This window comes from Aquarana catesbeiana, linkage group LG12 (genome assembly GCF_042186555.1).
Source record: "Aquarana catesbeiana isolate 2022-GZ linkage group LG12, ASM4218655v1, whole genome shotgun sequence".
NCBI lineage: Eukaryota > Metazoa > Chordata > Amphibia > Anura > Ranidae > Aquarana > Aquarana catesbeiana.
This window is the reverse complement of record NC_133335.1, coordinates 137,002,558-137,015,948: the sequence shown is the minus strand read 5'-3', so window position 1 is coordinate 137,015,948 and position 13,391 is coordinate 137,002,558. Positions and strand designations below refer to the sequence as shown.

At 41.2% G+C, this 13,391-nt stretch overlaps 1 protein-coding gene across 2 annotated transcripts in view; it reads right to left on the bottom strand.

Annotated features, from left to right (window-relative positions):
• Window positions 1–12,992, bottom strand: part of LOC141114573 (melanoregulin-like) — a 243,768-nt gene extending 230,776 nt beyond the window's left edge. For both annotated transcript variants that reach the window (XM_073608358.1, XM_073608359.1), the window contains exon 1: window positions 12,848–12,992. In XM_073608358.1, the coding sequence (XP_073464459.1) occupies window positions 12,848–12,945 (98 nt within the window). In that variant the 5' untranslated portion in view covers window positions 12,946–12,992. The remainder of the gene's footprint in view (window positions 1–12,847) is intronic.
• Window positions 12,993–13,391: the final 399 nt, after the last annotated feature.

Genomic DNA, 13,391 nt, shown 5'->3' with positions numbered 1-13,391 from the left:
GTACCTGTCAAAACCAGGTACCTGCTCCCCCCTCCCCCCCAAAAGGTGCCAAATGTGGCAGTGGAGTAAGGGAGGGTGCACACAAGCAGAGCTTCCCCTTTTGGGTAGAGCTCTGCTTTAAGCTGTAATAGACAGCGGACAGGGTGATGATGCTGCGATGCTTTGTGCCCGCAGCAAACTTGACCCAACTTGTAGCGTCGAACACTACGCATTCTTCCGCCGAACACTACACATTCATGTCAAGGGGGTGTGCCGCAAACTCCCCGCAACCTTGGGCAATGCATGCTGTTGCGGTGCATTTGTTGGTAAAATGGGGCTAAAGTTGGCGGTGAGGAGGCGTCGCATTGCTTCCTCACCGCCTGTCAGTAGCCTTTGAAGCTCGATCCAAATGTGGATTGGGCTTCAGAGGCAAGGGACATTAGGCCCCCTTTTACACTGGGGCGCTTATCAGGTGTTTTAGTGCTAAAAATAGCGCCTGAAAAGCGCCTCTCAAGCCACCCCAGTGTGAAAGCCTGAGGATGGGAAAAAAAGTCCTGCAAGCAGCATCTTTGGGGCTGTGCGGGAGCGGTGTATATGGCGTTCCTCCACTGCCCCTGCCCATTGAAATTAATACTTTTTTGAGTATCTGAGCTGCACTGTATATGGATGAATAAGGAGTCTGTATAGACTCCTATTGATTCAAAAAAAGAAACATTGTTTCATTCACAAACAATGTGCTAGAAATAGTGCAAATCAATATTAAGCATGTGACCAGTGAAAGACCAAAAAAGACGTGCACATAAACATATAGCAACTTTCAGTTGATAAGTTCCTTTCCCAAGTTCCTTTCAAAAGTGCTGCTGTGCTAAAAAAAATACGATGCTGTAAACGGGTGCATACAGGATCCCCCCCCCCCCCCCCCCGCACATGCTTCATATTGATCACATGCTTAATACTGATTTGCACAATTTCTAGCACAGCAACACCTGTAGAAGGCACCTGTGAAAGGAACCTTCCAACTAGAAGTTTATGCTTATTTGCACATGTTTTTTAAGTTTTCACTGGCTACATGCTTGATGTATTTTTTGTATTTTTGGATTAATTTTGCACTTAATTTTAATTGCACTACAGTTGCACTTTATCGTATTTATTCAGGCTGTCAGCGCTGTGGTACTCATACCCTTCCATTCTGCTACATTGCTTTGGTAAAAATAACCCGGAGTACATTATTTAATCTGTATGAAAGTCTACAGACTATAGTATATAAATATATATTTGAAACTTGATCAGTGCTGATGTACTGACTGCCTACCTAGCTCATTTCTTGAGGCTCTAAAATGCCAGACAACCCATTTTTGGAAATTAGTCAATCCAAGGTATTTGGTAAGAGGCATAGTGAGTTTGAGGTTGTAATTTTTTGTCACAATTTTTTGGAAAATGAAGAAAGTAAATAATTTTTTCCCCACAAAGTTGTAATTTTAAGTTATTTCACACACACATCATACTTAGAAGTAGACAAGGACAGTGGAAACACCCACAAAATTACCCCATTTTGGAAAGCAAACTGACTACCTAATAAATAATAAGATGTGGTGCTACCTCTAAGAAAGTAAACATCAAAAAAATGAGTAAATAATAACCCACTTAACTCCATTAGGAGGAATCATTGACTACTAAGCGCTGATAGATCTGTGTAGTCTATATCTGAGATCCAAGGTAAAGAGAGTGTAGAGAAAACTGACATGAGCACTCCTCTTAAAAAGAAGCGTGACAACACTCCAGGCTCATCTCAGAAAAATGGGAGAGATGGCTCCTTTCCTTCAACCCCTGTAGTTCATAGGGTATGCATTCAGGGCTGACGGCCACATCCACACTGGCTCTGGTATCACCTGCCTACTACCACATTGATGTCGGTCTCTGAGTGCAGTTGTTCTTTCCCTCTTGGATCTCAGACACTCAGTTCTCTTTCAAGTTATTGTTGTCTCTAGACTTTTATTTTTATTTTCATTTTCTTTTTCTCGGACTGTTCCTCAAATTGTTCACAGCCAGAGGTTTATACCTTTAATTTAACGGTTTATTTCTACAGTCAGGTCTGGTCGAGACCCCAAGCTCCCAAACCATGCGTAGTTTTTGCTACTGGCACATATCCTATGCCCCCCTCCTTTTCTTCTCCTATTGGGGTTGTTGGGGGTGAGAGGCCCCAGCGGATTTTTCGGTGTCCCCCTAACTGGGGTCACATGGGTCGCTCGCCCCCACCGATCCCCACCTTAACACTGCGGAACACCGCGTGAGTATATAATATTTCCCATTGGTTTACTTGTATTGCTAACCGTGATTTACTTCCATGTTTACTTTTCCCTCCTCGTCCTTTTCTCTCCTTCTTTTCCCCTTTCCTTGCTCTCCCCTACTCTTTGCTGGTATAGATTGCACCAGATTCTAAAAGTGCATGTTCCAAACTCCCAATGGCTACTTTAAATATCGTATCATATAATGTTAGTTGCTTAAACCACACTACCAAACACCACCAAGTGTTAAGAGAATTGAAACAGGCTTCTTGTTCCATTGCTTTTATACAAGAAACGCACCTGACACACACTACCCCGGTTAGGCTCTTTTCTCCACAGTTCCCAAAATGGTATTATAGCCTTTCGGACACAAACAAGGCCAAAGGAGTAGCCATTGCGTTCAATGGAAATGTTTCCTTCCAGCTTGAGGAGATGATGGCGGATAACCATGGTAGGTTTTTGTTCTTGAAGGGTTCTATAGGAAACACCCAATGCACATTAGCAAATATTTATTGCCCAAATCATAATCAACCCTCGTTCATGTCCCAGGTCTTGACCAAATTATCAGCTTTTACAAAGGGTATTACTATACTTGCTGGTGATATCAATATGCCACTTGATCCCATTATGGACACATCCCAGGGTCGATCCAATATTCCGTTCAAACACCCTTCTTTCATTAGGAAATGTCTACATGAGCTTCAGTTTATAGACGCCTGGCGCACACTACATCCTAAAGACAAGGATTTTTCCTTATATTCCAAAACTCATCACTCTTATTCCAGGATAGATAACATTTTCCTTGACCACTTTCACCTTCCCCTTTTAAAGGCTGCCTCAATAGGTATAGCTTCCTTATCCGACCATGCCCCAGTCTCTATTTGTCTGGCTATCCCCTGACTACCCAAACGTACCACTAACTGGAAGCTCAATGACTTGCTCCTGTCTAATCCCGTGGGCACTTCTTTGTTAGCTACTGCCCTGAAACAATATTTTATGGATAATGGGTCAACTGATACTGCTCCTTCTTTACTTTGGGAGGCCCATAAGGCCAAGATAATGGGCAGACTTATCGAGCTGGGAGCTAGAAGATGGAAAGAACAAGGTCAGCAGCTTAATGATTTACTACTGCAAATAGCAAACCTAGACAGACAACACAAACTCTCCCTACATAAATGTCATCTAGAAAGCTTAATGCAGAAAAGAGAGGAACTGAAGACTCTCCTGGATTCCCAAACTAAAAGACAATTCCAAATTTTCTCCCAAAAATTATATGAATGGGGTGATAAACCCGGTAAACAACTTGCTCGCTCCATTCGTGCGAAGAAATCCGCTTCCTTTATATCCAAAGTTAAATTCTCTTTGGGAGAAATGGCCCATTCCTCCCCCCTAATTGCCACAGCATTCAAAGAATTTTACACTGATCTATACAATGTTAAAGGGGCTCTAGATACCCTCTCCCCTATGGAGAAACATACACACATACTGTCCTACTTGAAGCAGGCAAATTTACCTAAACTTCCCCGCAAAACTCTCATACAATTGAAAGCTGACCTTAAGATAGAAGAGTTTCGAACCGCATTGAAAAGTACTCCTTCTGGTAAGGCCCCTGGCCCGGACGGATTCAGTGCACTATGTTATAAAACTTTTAGCGACATTCTCCTCCCCCATTTAACATCTTATGCCAACTCTCTCTCTAAAACTACAGGGTACAGACCCGCATCTTAAGCGGGCCATATCACCATCATTCCAAAACCTAGTAAAGACCCTACCCTCTGTGGCAGTTATCGCCCCATATCCTTATTGAATCTTAAAATTAAACATATTGCCAAAGTTATGGCCGCTAGATTGTTACCTCTTCTGCCCAGATGGTTATCTGCAGACTAGACGGGGTTTATTCCAGCTAGGGAGGCCAGAGATAACTCCCTGCGCACCCTTTCGTTAATTCACCATGTTCGTAGGTGCTCCCAGCCCACCCTCCTAATATCTACTGATGCTGAAAAGGCTTTTGATAGGGTGGACTGGGAGTACCTTAAGGTGACTCTCCGATATTTCGGTTTGGGCCCCAAAATGTTCCATCGCATTTCCTCCTTATATTCCCTCCCAATGGCTCAAATTCGAGTTAATGGAACATTGAATGACCCTTTAAGACTCCATAACGGAACTAGACAGGGGTGCCCACTTTCCCCCATTAGCTATTTCCCTTGAACCTTTTTTGGCACACATCAGGCATAATGACAATATCCAGGGAGTCACCGTGGGCCATAAAATACACAAATATGCAGCGTATGTGGATGATATCCTGTTTTTCATCCAACAACCACAAATTTCCCTCCCAAACTTCATGTCAGCCTTCCAATCCTTCCAAACACTGTCTAATTTTAAGATAAATTTGTCCAAATCAGAAATTCTAAATATTAATATCCCCAATTCTACTGCTATGCGATTTAAACCTCAGTTCCTTTTTCACTGGCAAACGGACAAACTGAAATACTTAGGTATCCATCTTACTCCTCATCTTCACTCCCTCTTTAGAAACAATTATATCCCCTTGCTCAACAGTATTAAGTCAGACTTGAGACAATGGTCTTCCCTCCTACACTCTTGGCTAGGTAAAATAAACATCATTAAGATGAATATACTCCCCTGGGTTCTCTTCATTTTTCAGATGTTACCTTTGGGTGTGCCTGTAGGGTTCTTCTCAACTATACAGACCATGGTGTCCTGCTTCGTTTGGAAGGGCAGACACCCTAGGATCTCCCAAGCGACCCTTTTTTGTTCCAAGAGCACAGGAGGTCTAGCCCTTCCAAACTTCAAGGCATACAATAATGCTATTGCATTATCCAGGATTAGTGATTGGAAGTATGCTAGGGGTAATAAGCTGTGGGTACAACTGGAATTTGAGATGAGTGGCACTGATCTGTCCATTATGCCTTGGATCCCCCGCTCTTTCAGAACCCTCTCACCTAACGTCTCACCACTAACTGCTTCTACACTTGCAATATGGGACTCTCTGCACAAAAAATTCTCCTGGGACTACAACTCTCCCTTATTACCAATACTGAACCACGACTTTTTTCTCCCCGGCAACATGGACTCTGGTTTTCAATCTTGGTCACCTGAAGGCCCTCTCCTACTTCACCATCTCTCTCACTCGGACAACCTTAAACCCCCGTAAATATAAAATTAAAATATATACCGCACTTAGAATAAATAGAGTAGCAACAAAAAACCATCCAATATCTAATGGTGCCAATGTACAATTATAAATAAAGTTGTGCTAGATTGAAAATCTCTTATAGGAGACCAAGTGAAGGTGAAGCAAACCAAACAGAATCAATCAAATGGTACAAGCATGTGCAGTAAATAAATAAATTAAATTAATAAATTAAATAAATAAATATTGAAAATAAGTATCCAAATGCATCAATAGTGATATAAAAATAAAAATAAAATTGTAAAAAATAAATTAATGTCCATATACACCAATGGTGCAAAAAATAGTGTCCTTAAATTTGTATACACAGTTGATAAGTGTATGGAGGAGTGGGTGGATGTGGATAATGAGGACCACAACAAGTAGAATTCCGGGTGACCACCTTCGCCCTATAATGCCACAACTGGCAGAAAGGGTCTAAACTAGGAAGTGAGGCTCTATATGTGAGAACCCTTACCGGAGTTGTTGAACCCCCTGAGGAGCAGGGTCATACAAACAGGCAGATTAAACCCTCTGCAGGGACACATAGATCTTCCAATGTCTCCGATCGTTTGATTGCCTCAGGTGGTTGGTTAGTGGGGAGTTCGCCAAATGCGATAATGCACTCCTCGGATGGAAGTTCACAATCTGTAAGAAACACAATTGGGCTTCCCACCAGAGGAACACCCGGCGCTCTCCTCTCCGCTCTCCTCTCCGCTCTCCCTGAGCTCACCTTCCAGTCTGAAAGATGATTGTGGTGTATACGGACATTAATTTATTTTTCACACTTTTATTTTTATATCACTATTGATGCATTTGGATACTTATTTTCAATATTTATTTATTTAATTTATTAATTTAATTTATTTATTTAATGCACTTGCTTGTACCATTTGATTGATTCGGTTTGGTTTGCTTCACCTTCACTTGGTCTCCTATAAGAGATTTTCAATCTAATGCAACTTTATTTATAATTTTAACCTTAAACCCCTAACAGATATTCTGGATTACAAACAGATTTCCTTCATGGACAGATGGAGACACAAACAATTACAACAGTTTGTTCATTCCTTACCGCGTCCAATAAGAAGCACTCAAGAACTAACTCCGATTGAATATATGTTCTTTCACAAAGACCCACCCCTTCACTGTATATCGCAATTTTATAAAGCTATCATTCAATTGCTCAACCCTTCATACCCGGAATTCCTCAACAACGGGAAACCCATCTGAATTCTCATATGTCTGATGATTAGAGAGATAAAATATTACAGCTTGCGCATGTGTCTTCTACTTCTTCCAAGACAGCCGAAATGAACTACAAGCTGTTGACAAGGTGGCATTATACCCCAGCTAAACTGCACAGTATGTTCCCCAACAGTTCCCCGCTGTGTTGGAGGAATTGTGGGAACACAGCATCTCACGCCCACATCTGGTGGTCATGCCCGGTGATTCAACCTTTCTGGTCAAGTATTATTCATCTAATAAATCGGATAACAAATTCCCTCTTACCCTCGGACCCATGGGTCATACTTCTGCATAATACAATGGACACGGTGGGTTCTTATAAACACTCCCTCATCCCACACCTGTTGAACGCTGCCAAGTGCCTCATCCCAGCCATCTGGGGTCAACCTGCTGCCCCATCTTTGAAAAGCTGGATACAGGTAGTAGAAAACACCTGTCTCATGGAAGAACTCACGCTCATAGCTAGGGATAACCTCAAACGACATACTGCAACCTAGACCCAGTGGATCGAATTTAAAAATTCAACTGAATATAAGGGTATTATGTTTGTGTCTTCTGCATGCTCATAACAAGCTTCTTTCCCACAACTAATCTATTCATAGATCTGAAGAAATTAGCCTGTAGTTCTGTAACTTTAATCTTTGATGATATGTGAAGTCCATCGACTACCAGCCTCCCAATTCCATTTCCTCCTACTTCCCCTCTTACTCCCTCTAACCTCTCCTCTTCCTTCGCTCTGCCCCTTTAGAAATACTCTAGTACTTGATCATTTATTGTAACATGTGCAATTGCACCAGTTATCCTCTAGCCCACCGGGACCCAGGTTAATTTAAAGAACTATTTGTCTCTTAATATCTGTTTACCCGTTCCTGTGTGTCTTCGGACAATATTATTTTCTTAGGTGTATGCACATATTCTTACCGTAAATTTTTGTATGCCTTCTCTTCAATCAATAAACAAATATTAAACAAAAAAAAGATAAGCACCTGAACGACCACAACATACAGGGATATACAATGTAATACTGACATATAATCACACACATAGGTTGGACTTGATGGACTTGTGTCTTTTTTCAAGCTCACAAACTATGTAACTATTTGTAACTATGTAACACACACACATGTACACACACACACACAAAGACACACACAACCCCCCCCCCCCCTTACTTGTAGAACAGCCCTTACTTGTTAGGTGGTGTTCCTTGTCCCAGCTCTTGTGCAGCACACACAAAGGATGCACATGCAAGAATTTACCAGAGGTGGCAGAAAAGAGCCCGGTGTAAGTGCTCAATGACACACACATTCTGAAAGCCAGCGCAGCCACAGAGCTCTCCTGCACCCACCCCTGCCATCTCCCATCCCCGCCAGACAGCAGGGCCCTTCTAGACGCTCGGGGGCTTCGGGCCCCTTACTATTGTATGAGCTCTGTACCCCCCCTGATGGTGGCCCTGCCTGCTGGACTGCCTGTGCCTGCTAGACCGACACCCTTGCCCCACTGCTGCTTCTATTTGTCTGGCTCTGATGGGGCCCCAGATGAGCCTGGGGCCCCTGGGCAGTGCCCAGGGGTGCTCGTTTAGTAAGACGGCCCTACTCCTTTGTTGCCTTGGCGGTATGTTTTGGGTCATTGTCATGCTGGAAGACCCATCCACGACCCATCTTCAGTGTTCTGGCTGAGGGAAGAAGGTTCTCAACCAAGATTTTACAGTATAAGGCCTTGTCCTTTGGCCCCTCAATGCGGCAAAGATGGCCTGTACCTTTAGTAGAGAAACAGCCCCAAAGCATAATGTTTGCCTTCTGTGCTTGACTAGGGATGTTGTTCTTAGGCTCATAGCATTTTTTTTCCTCCAAACACAGCGAGTCGAGTTAATGCCAAAGAGTATAATTTTGATCTCATCAGACCACAGTACTTTCTCCCAATCCTTCTCTGAATCATTTAGATGTTTCATTGGCAAACTTAAGATGAGCCTGTACGTGTGCCTTCTTGAGGAGGGGGACCTTGCAGGCACTGCAGGATTTCAATCCATGGCGGCGTATTGTGTTACCAATGGTTTGTTTGGTGACTGTGGTCCCAACTGCCTTGAGATCATTCACAAGTGCCTCCTGTGTAGTTCTGGGATGAACCCTCACTTTTCTCATGATCAGCCTTACCCCATGAGGCAAAATCTTGCATGGAGCTTCAGACCGAGGGAGATTGATGGTTATTTTGTATTTCTTCTATTTGCGAATAATCGCTCAAACAGTTCCCATGCGCTTTTTTGGGTCGCTGATTTTTACATGTATGTCACACAATTTTTATCAGAATCAATTGTAAATTCTATATACACTTTTTTATTTTTACATTCCAGAACCACGGAGGCTGGTGCAAGGTTTCCACTGCTGCAATAACCTCCAATACACTCCCCACCCTTTTTTGGAACCCATCTTTTTGAATCTATTTAATTATTTTTAGAATGACTTAAGGTAAATATTAAAGTTTTATCTTTTCATTACCACACCTCCCCATTTCATTAGCCCTTAGCACGTTTTTCGGCACTTATGTTTATTTCATCACCCACCTGTTAATTATTGCTGTGGTTTTATGCACTTTCCATCCTCACAATTTAGCACACTCCTTACACACATGCAGTATATATCATACACTCACATTTTTCTCATCACTTCATTCACTTATTTTTATATGATGTACCTTTAGTTCATCCCATCACTTTCTTATCACTTTGACCACACAGATTCACCTAAAATGTTGCGGTACATCTTCACCGTAATTCATTAACCAACCATTCTATACATATTGCGCTACATTTTACCAACCTCACACCATTAACACCCAACGACACACATATATTTGGGTGACCAACTAAGTGACTGACCCTTATACATCGTTTGTTATTTAAACAACTGCACATCACTAACAGCCAACTATGCAAATTCAAATGCGCATTAGCTGGTTTTTAAGTTTATCAATGAATTATGTTTAAATTTGGATTTAAATTTAAATTCAAGTTTAAATAAATGGACAACCACCTCATCACTACCCATCTACACACTTTTTATTTATTTGTTCATATATATATATATATATATATATATATATATATATATATATATATATATAAACACCTTGGTCAAATTACATTTAAGCGTGCATATGCAACGACTGACTATCCAATTATAATTCCACTTAATATAGGTTTGATACTGTTCATGTGCAATTACTGGCCACATAATTACTATTTAAACCAATATAGATTTAATATTATTATCTTTTCAACACATGATTTATTAGGCCAAAAACATGCTGCATATGACACTTCTTGCATTCACTATAACTCATAAAAACTTGTTTAAACTTTAGGAATAGAGAAAAGTCAAAGGTGCAGCTGCCTGCCTTCCCTCCTCCCCCCGACCCAACCCCTTGTGTCTCTTCCTGGTCCCTCATAAGGGGTGACTCCTTGTAAGTAGTGTGGAGGTGGTATCCGCTGCCCCCGCTTGATGTTGGAGGAACATTGTGGGGACCTCTTGGTATCGCTGTGATTGGTGGTGTTTTTAGAAGAATAGCAATGTATTCAACTGTGGCATGAAATTTTTCTCGTCAAAGAGTGGTAAATATACATATCCAATTTTATAACATGAAATGAATGTTTTGAATAATTGATCTGTTCATAGATAGTTCAACCTAAATTGTTTTCTCTCTCGCATAGAGTAAATTCCCCTGAAGAAAATAAACAAACAGTATAGGGAGCACCAATAGTACATATTAAACAATTAATTCCGTGTTGACTCTATCAAAATAGAGGTGTGACAATAATGTGCAATATATTGCCAATAAAGTGAATACAGTGCAAAAATAACTCTGTCACACTTAACCGCTTGCCAACCAGCGCACGCCGATGTACGTCAGCAGAATGGCGCTGGCAGGCAATGTCGATGTCCAACGGGTACCTGCGATCATGTCACGGAGAGGAAGAACGGGGACATGCTTTTGCAAACAAAGCATTTCCCCGTTCTGCCTAGTGACAGGACAGTGATCACAACTCTCTCTTTCTCATCGAGAGCTGTGATCACTGTCCTGTGTGTTGAAATCCAGCCCCCTAACAGTTAGAATCACTCCCTAGGATACACGTAACCCCTTCACTGCCCCCTAGTGGTTAACCCCTTCACTGCCAGTGTCATTTACACAGTAATCAATGCATTTTTATAGCACTGATCGCTGTATAAATGACAATGGTCCCAAAATAGTGTCAAAAATGTCCGATGTGTCTGCCATAATGTCGCAGTCCCGAAAAAAATGCAGATCACTGCCATTACTAATAAAAAAAAAAAAATGTTAAAAATGCTATAAAACTATCCCCTATTTTGTAGACGCTATAAATTTTGCACAAACCAATCAATATACGCTTATTGCGTTTTTTTTTTTTTTTTTACCAAAAATATGTAGAAGAATACATATCGGCCTAAACTGAGGAAAAAAATAGGTTTTTTTTATATATTTTTGGGGGACATTTATTATAGCAAAAAGTAAAAAGTATTGCGTTTTTTTCAAAATTGTCGCTCTTTTTTTGTTTATAGCGCAAAAAATAAAAACCATAGAGGCGATCAAATACCACCAAAAGAAAGCTCTATTTGTGGGAAAAAAAGGACGTCAATTTTGTTTGGGTACAACATCGCAGGACCGCGCAATTGTCAGTTAAAGCGACGCAGTGCCGAATCGCAAAATATTGCTCTGGTCAAGAAGGGGGTAAAATCCTCCGGGGCTGAAGTGGTTAAAATTGACAGGACTAACATGTGAACCACATGAGCACATACTATAGCCAGTCTGTCGGAGCCAGAATTATTGTTGGTTGGTAGGGAATCAAATATTTATTTTACTCACTGAAGTGCAACTCAATTTGTACCATTGTTTTCTGGGTTTTTGGTTGATATTCTGTCTCTATCATTTAAAATACACCTATACTCCCCTGCAATTGCCGCTGGCTGACACAAGTTAGGTCATGTGACCAGACTGGAGCAGCATGAAATTAGGCAAGTAAATACATTCTACCTAGGTTGGTTAGCATAGGTAAGAACACAAGTGAGGGAAAGCGCTTTCCCTCAATTGTGTTTTTCCCCTGATCTCATTGGTTTATGAGTTTGGGGAAGCAGCAACCTCCAAAGCAGACTCTATTTTACCCCCAGCTGGGCAGTGATTTATGCACCAAAACATTTGTGTAGTTAGCATACATGTTAGGAGTGGGAAGGTGACAGCTTTAAGGCTAGTTAGATGTAAGCTGGTATTTCACTTTAAGAGAATGCTACTTGTCTGGCTGTTATGCTTATCCTCAAATTTTTGTAACACTTAGTCAGAGGACCAGACCTGTATACTTGTTTCAGGTCAGTGATCCAAAGTGACCGGACCAGCATGACAGAGATAGAATTTGCAGAATGATAAATCAGCAAATGAAGCCCCCATATTTCTTTTAGGAAATGTTAAAAGGCAAACAGTTCTTACTATGATAGATCATGTAAGCAAGTTTTTCTAAAGAAGATCAAAAATACTTGCCATTAAAGTATGTCTGACAAAATAAAAATGCCAAGCACCTGTATAGCTGTGTTTTTTTAAGTGGATAAAAGAAAAGATTGAAGACTTGCAGCAACTAGATTCAGGCAGCTATTTTTCCAGAGCTCTTGTAAAACTACAAGGAAGAACTAGCCGCTAAGGGCAACACCAAAATCACTTTTTCCCCCACCATTATGCAATGCAATAATGGAATATATGGAGGCTGTCACTACAGACCTCTACTCTGCTGGTCGCCTTGCTGTTCCAAGTGCCTTTGGTACTTTTTGAGACCCTCACATGAAACAAGTATTGAGATCAGGAGTTTTGACTTCACGATTACTAGTATTCATTCTTGTTGTGGGTCAGTGACTGGAGACAGCCAGGCAATTAGTATTTTTTAGAAAGATGACAGTAATGGCAGCCCCTGTATTCCCCTAGGGTTTCCTTTAATAATTGAAAAAACATATATGTTGACTTGGTCAGTAGTTTTAAAGGCACCAAAAGCCCCCTGAGTGGTCAGACTACACAGAAGATTTTTTGATAAGCTGTGAATTTGCTGTTCTGCTGCATATTCCCCTTCTAGGATCCTGATTCTTACCTGATTAAAGGACTCTTCTCTGGCAACTCCTCATTGTAACAGCAGCAGCAGAAGAGGCGATAGAAAGTTCTCTGCCCTGCCATGGTAGTGCGAGGCATGGGAGTGATGGGTTGAGGGTCTTATCGTGGGTGGCGAACAATTAATTCAGTGTAATTGAGATGAAAGAACAAGGGAGTCACATGTATGACTGAGCAACACGGAGCCTGCAGCTAAGAAGCATGACAAGAAGAGGGGTGGCTGAAAACACATTTGATCATCATACTGAACGGAAGGTGGGAGATAAATACAGAAAGTTGTGCATTTTAAACAGCTTAGGGAAGAGAATGAGGTTTGTCTGGATTGCCCTATGCACGATGTAGAATACAACCTTTGGATATCTGAAATATATTTACACATGGCCATTAGTCAGATTCTAGATGTATTTTTTTGCTTTGTTTTAGCAAAAGTTAGAAAGCCTGTTCATTGCTAGTATATATGTATTTTTGCACTCTTAAACCTTCAGGTTATACTACCCAAACAAAAAAGCCAAACTGTAAGCTAAGCC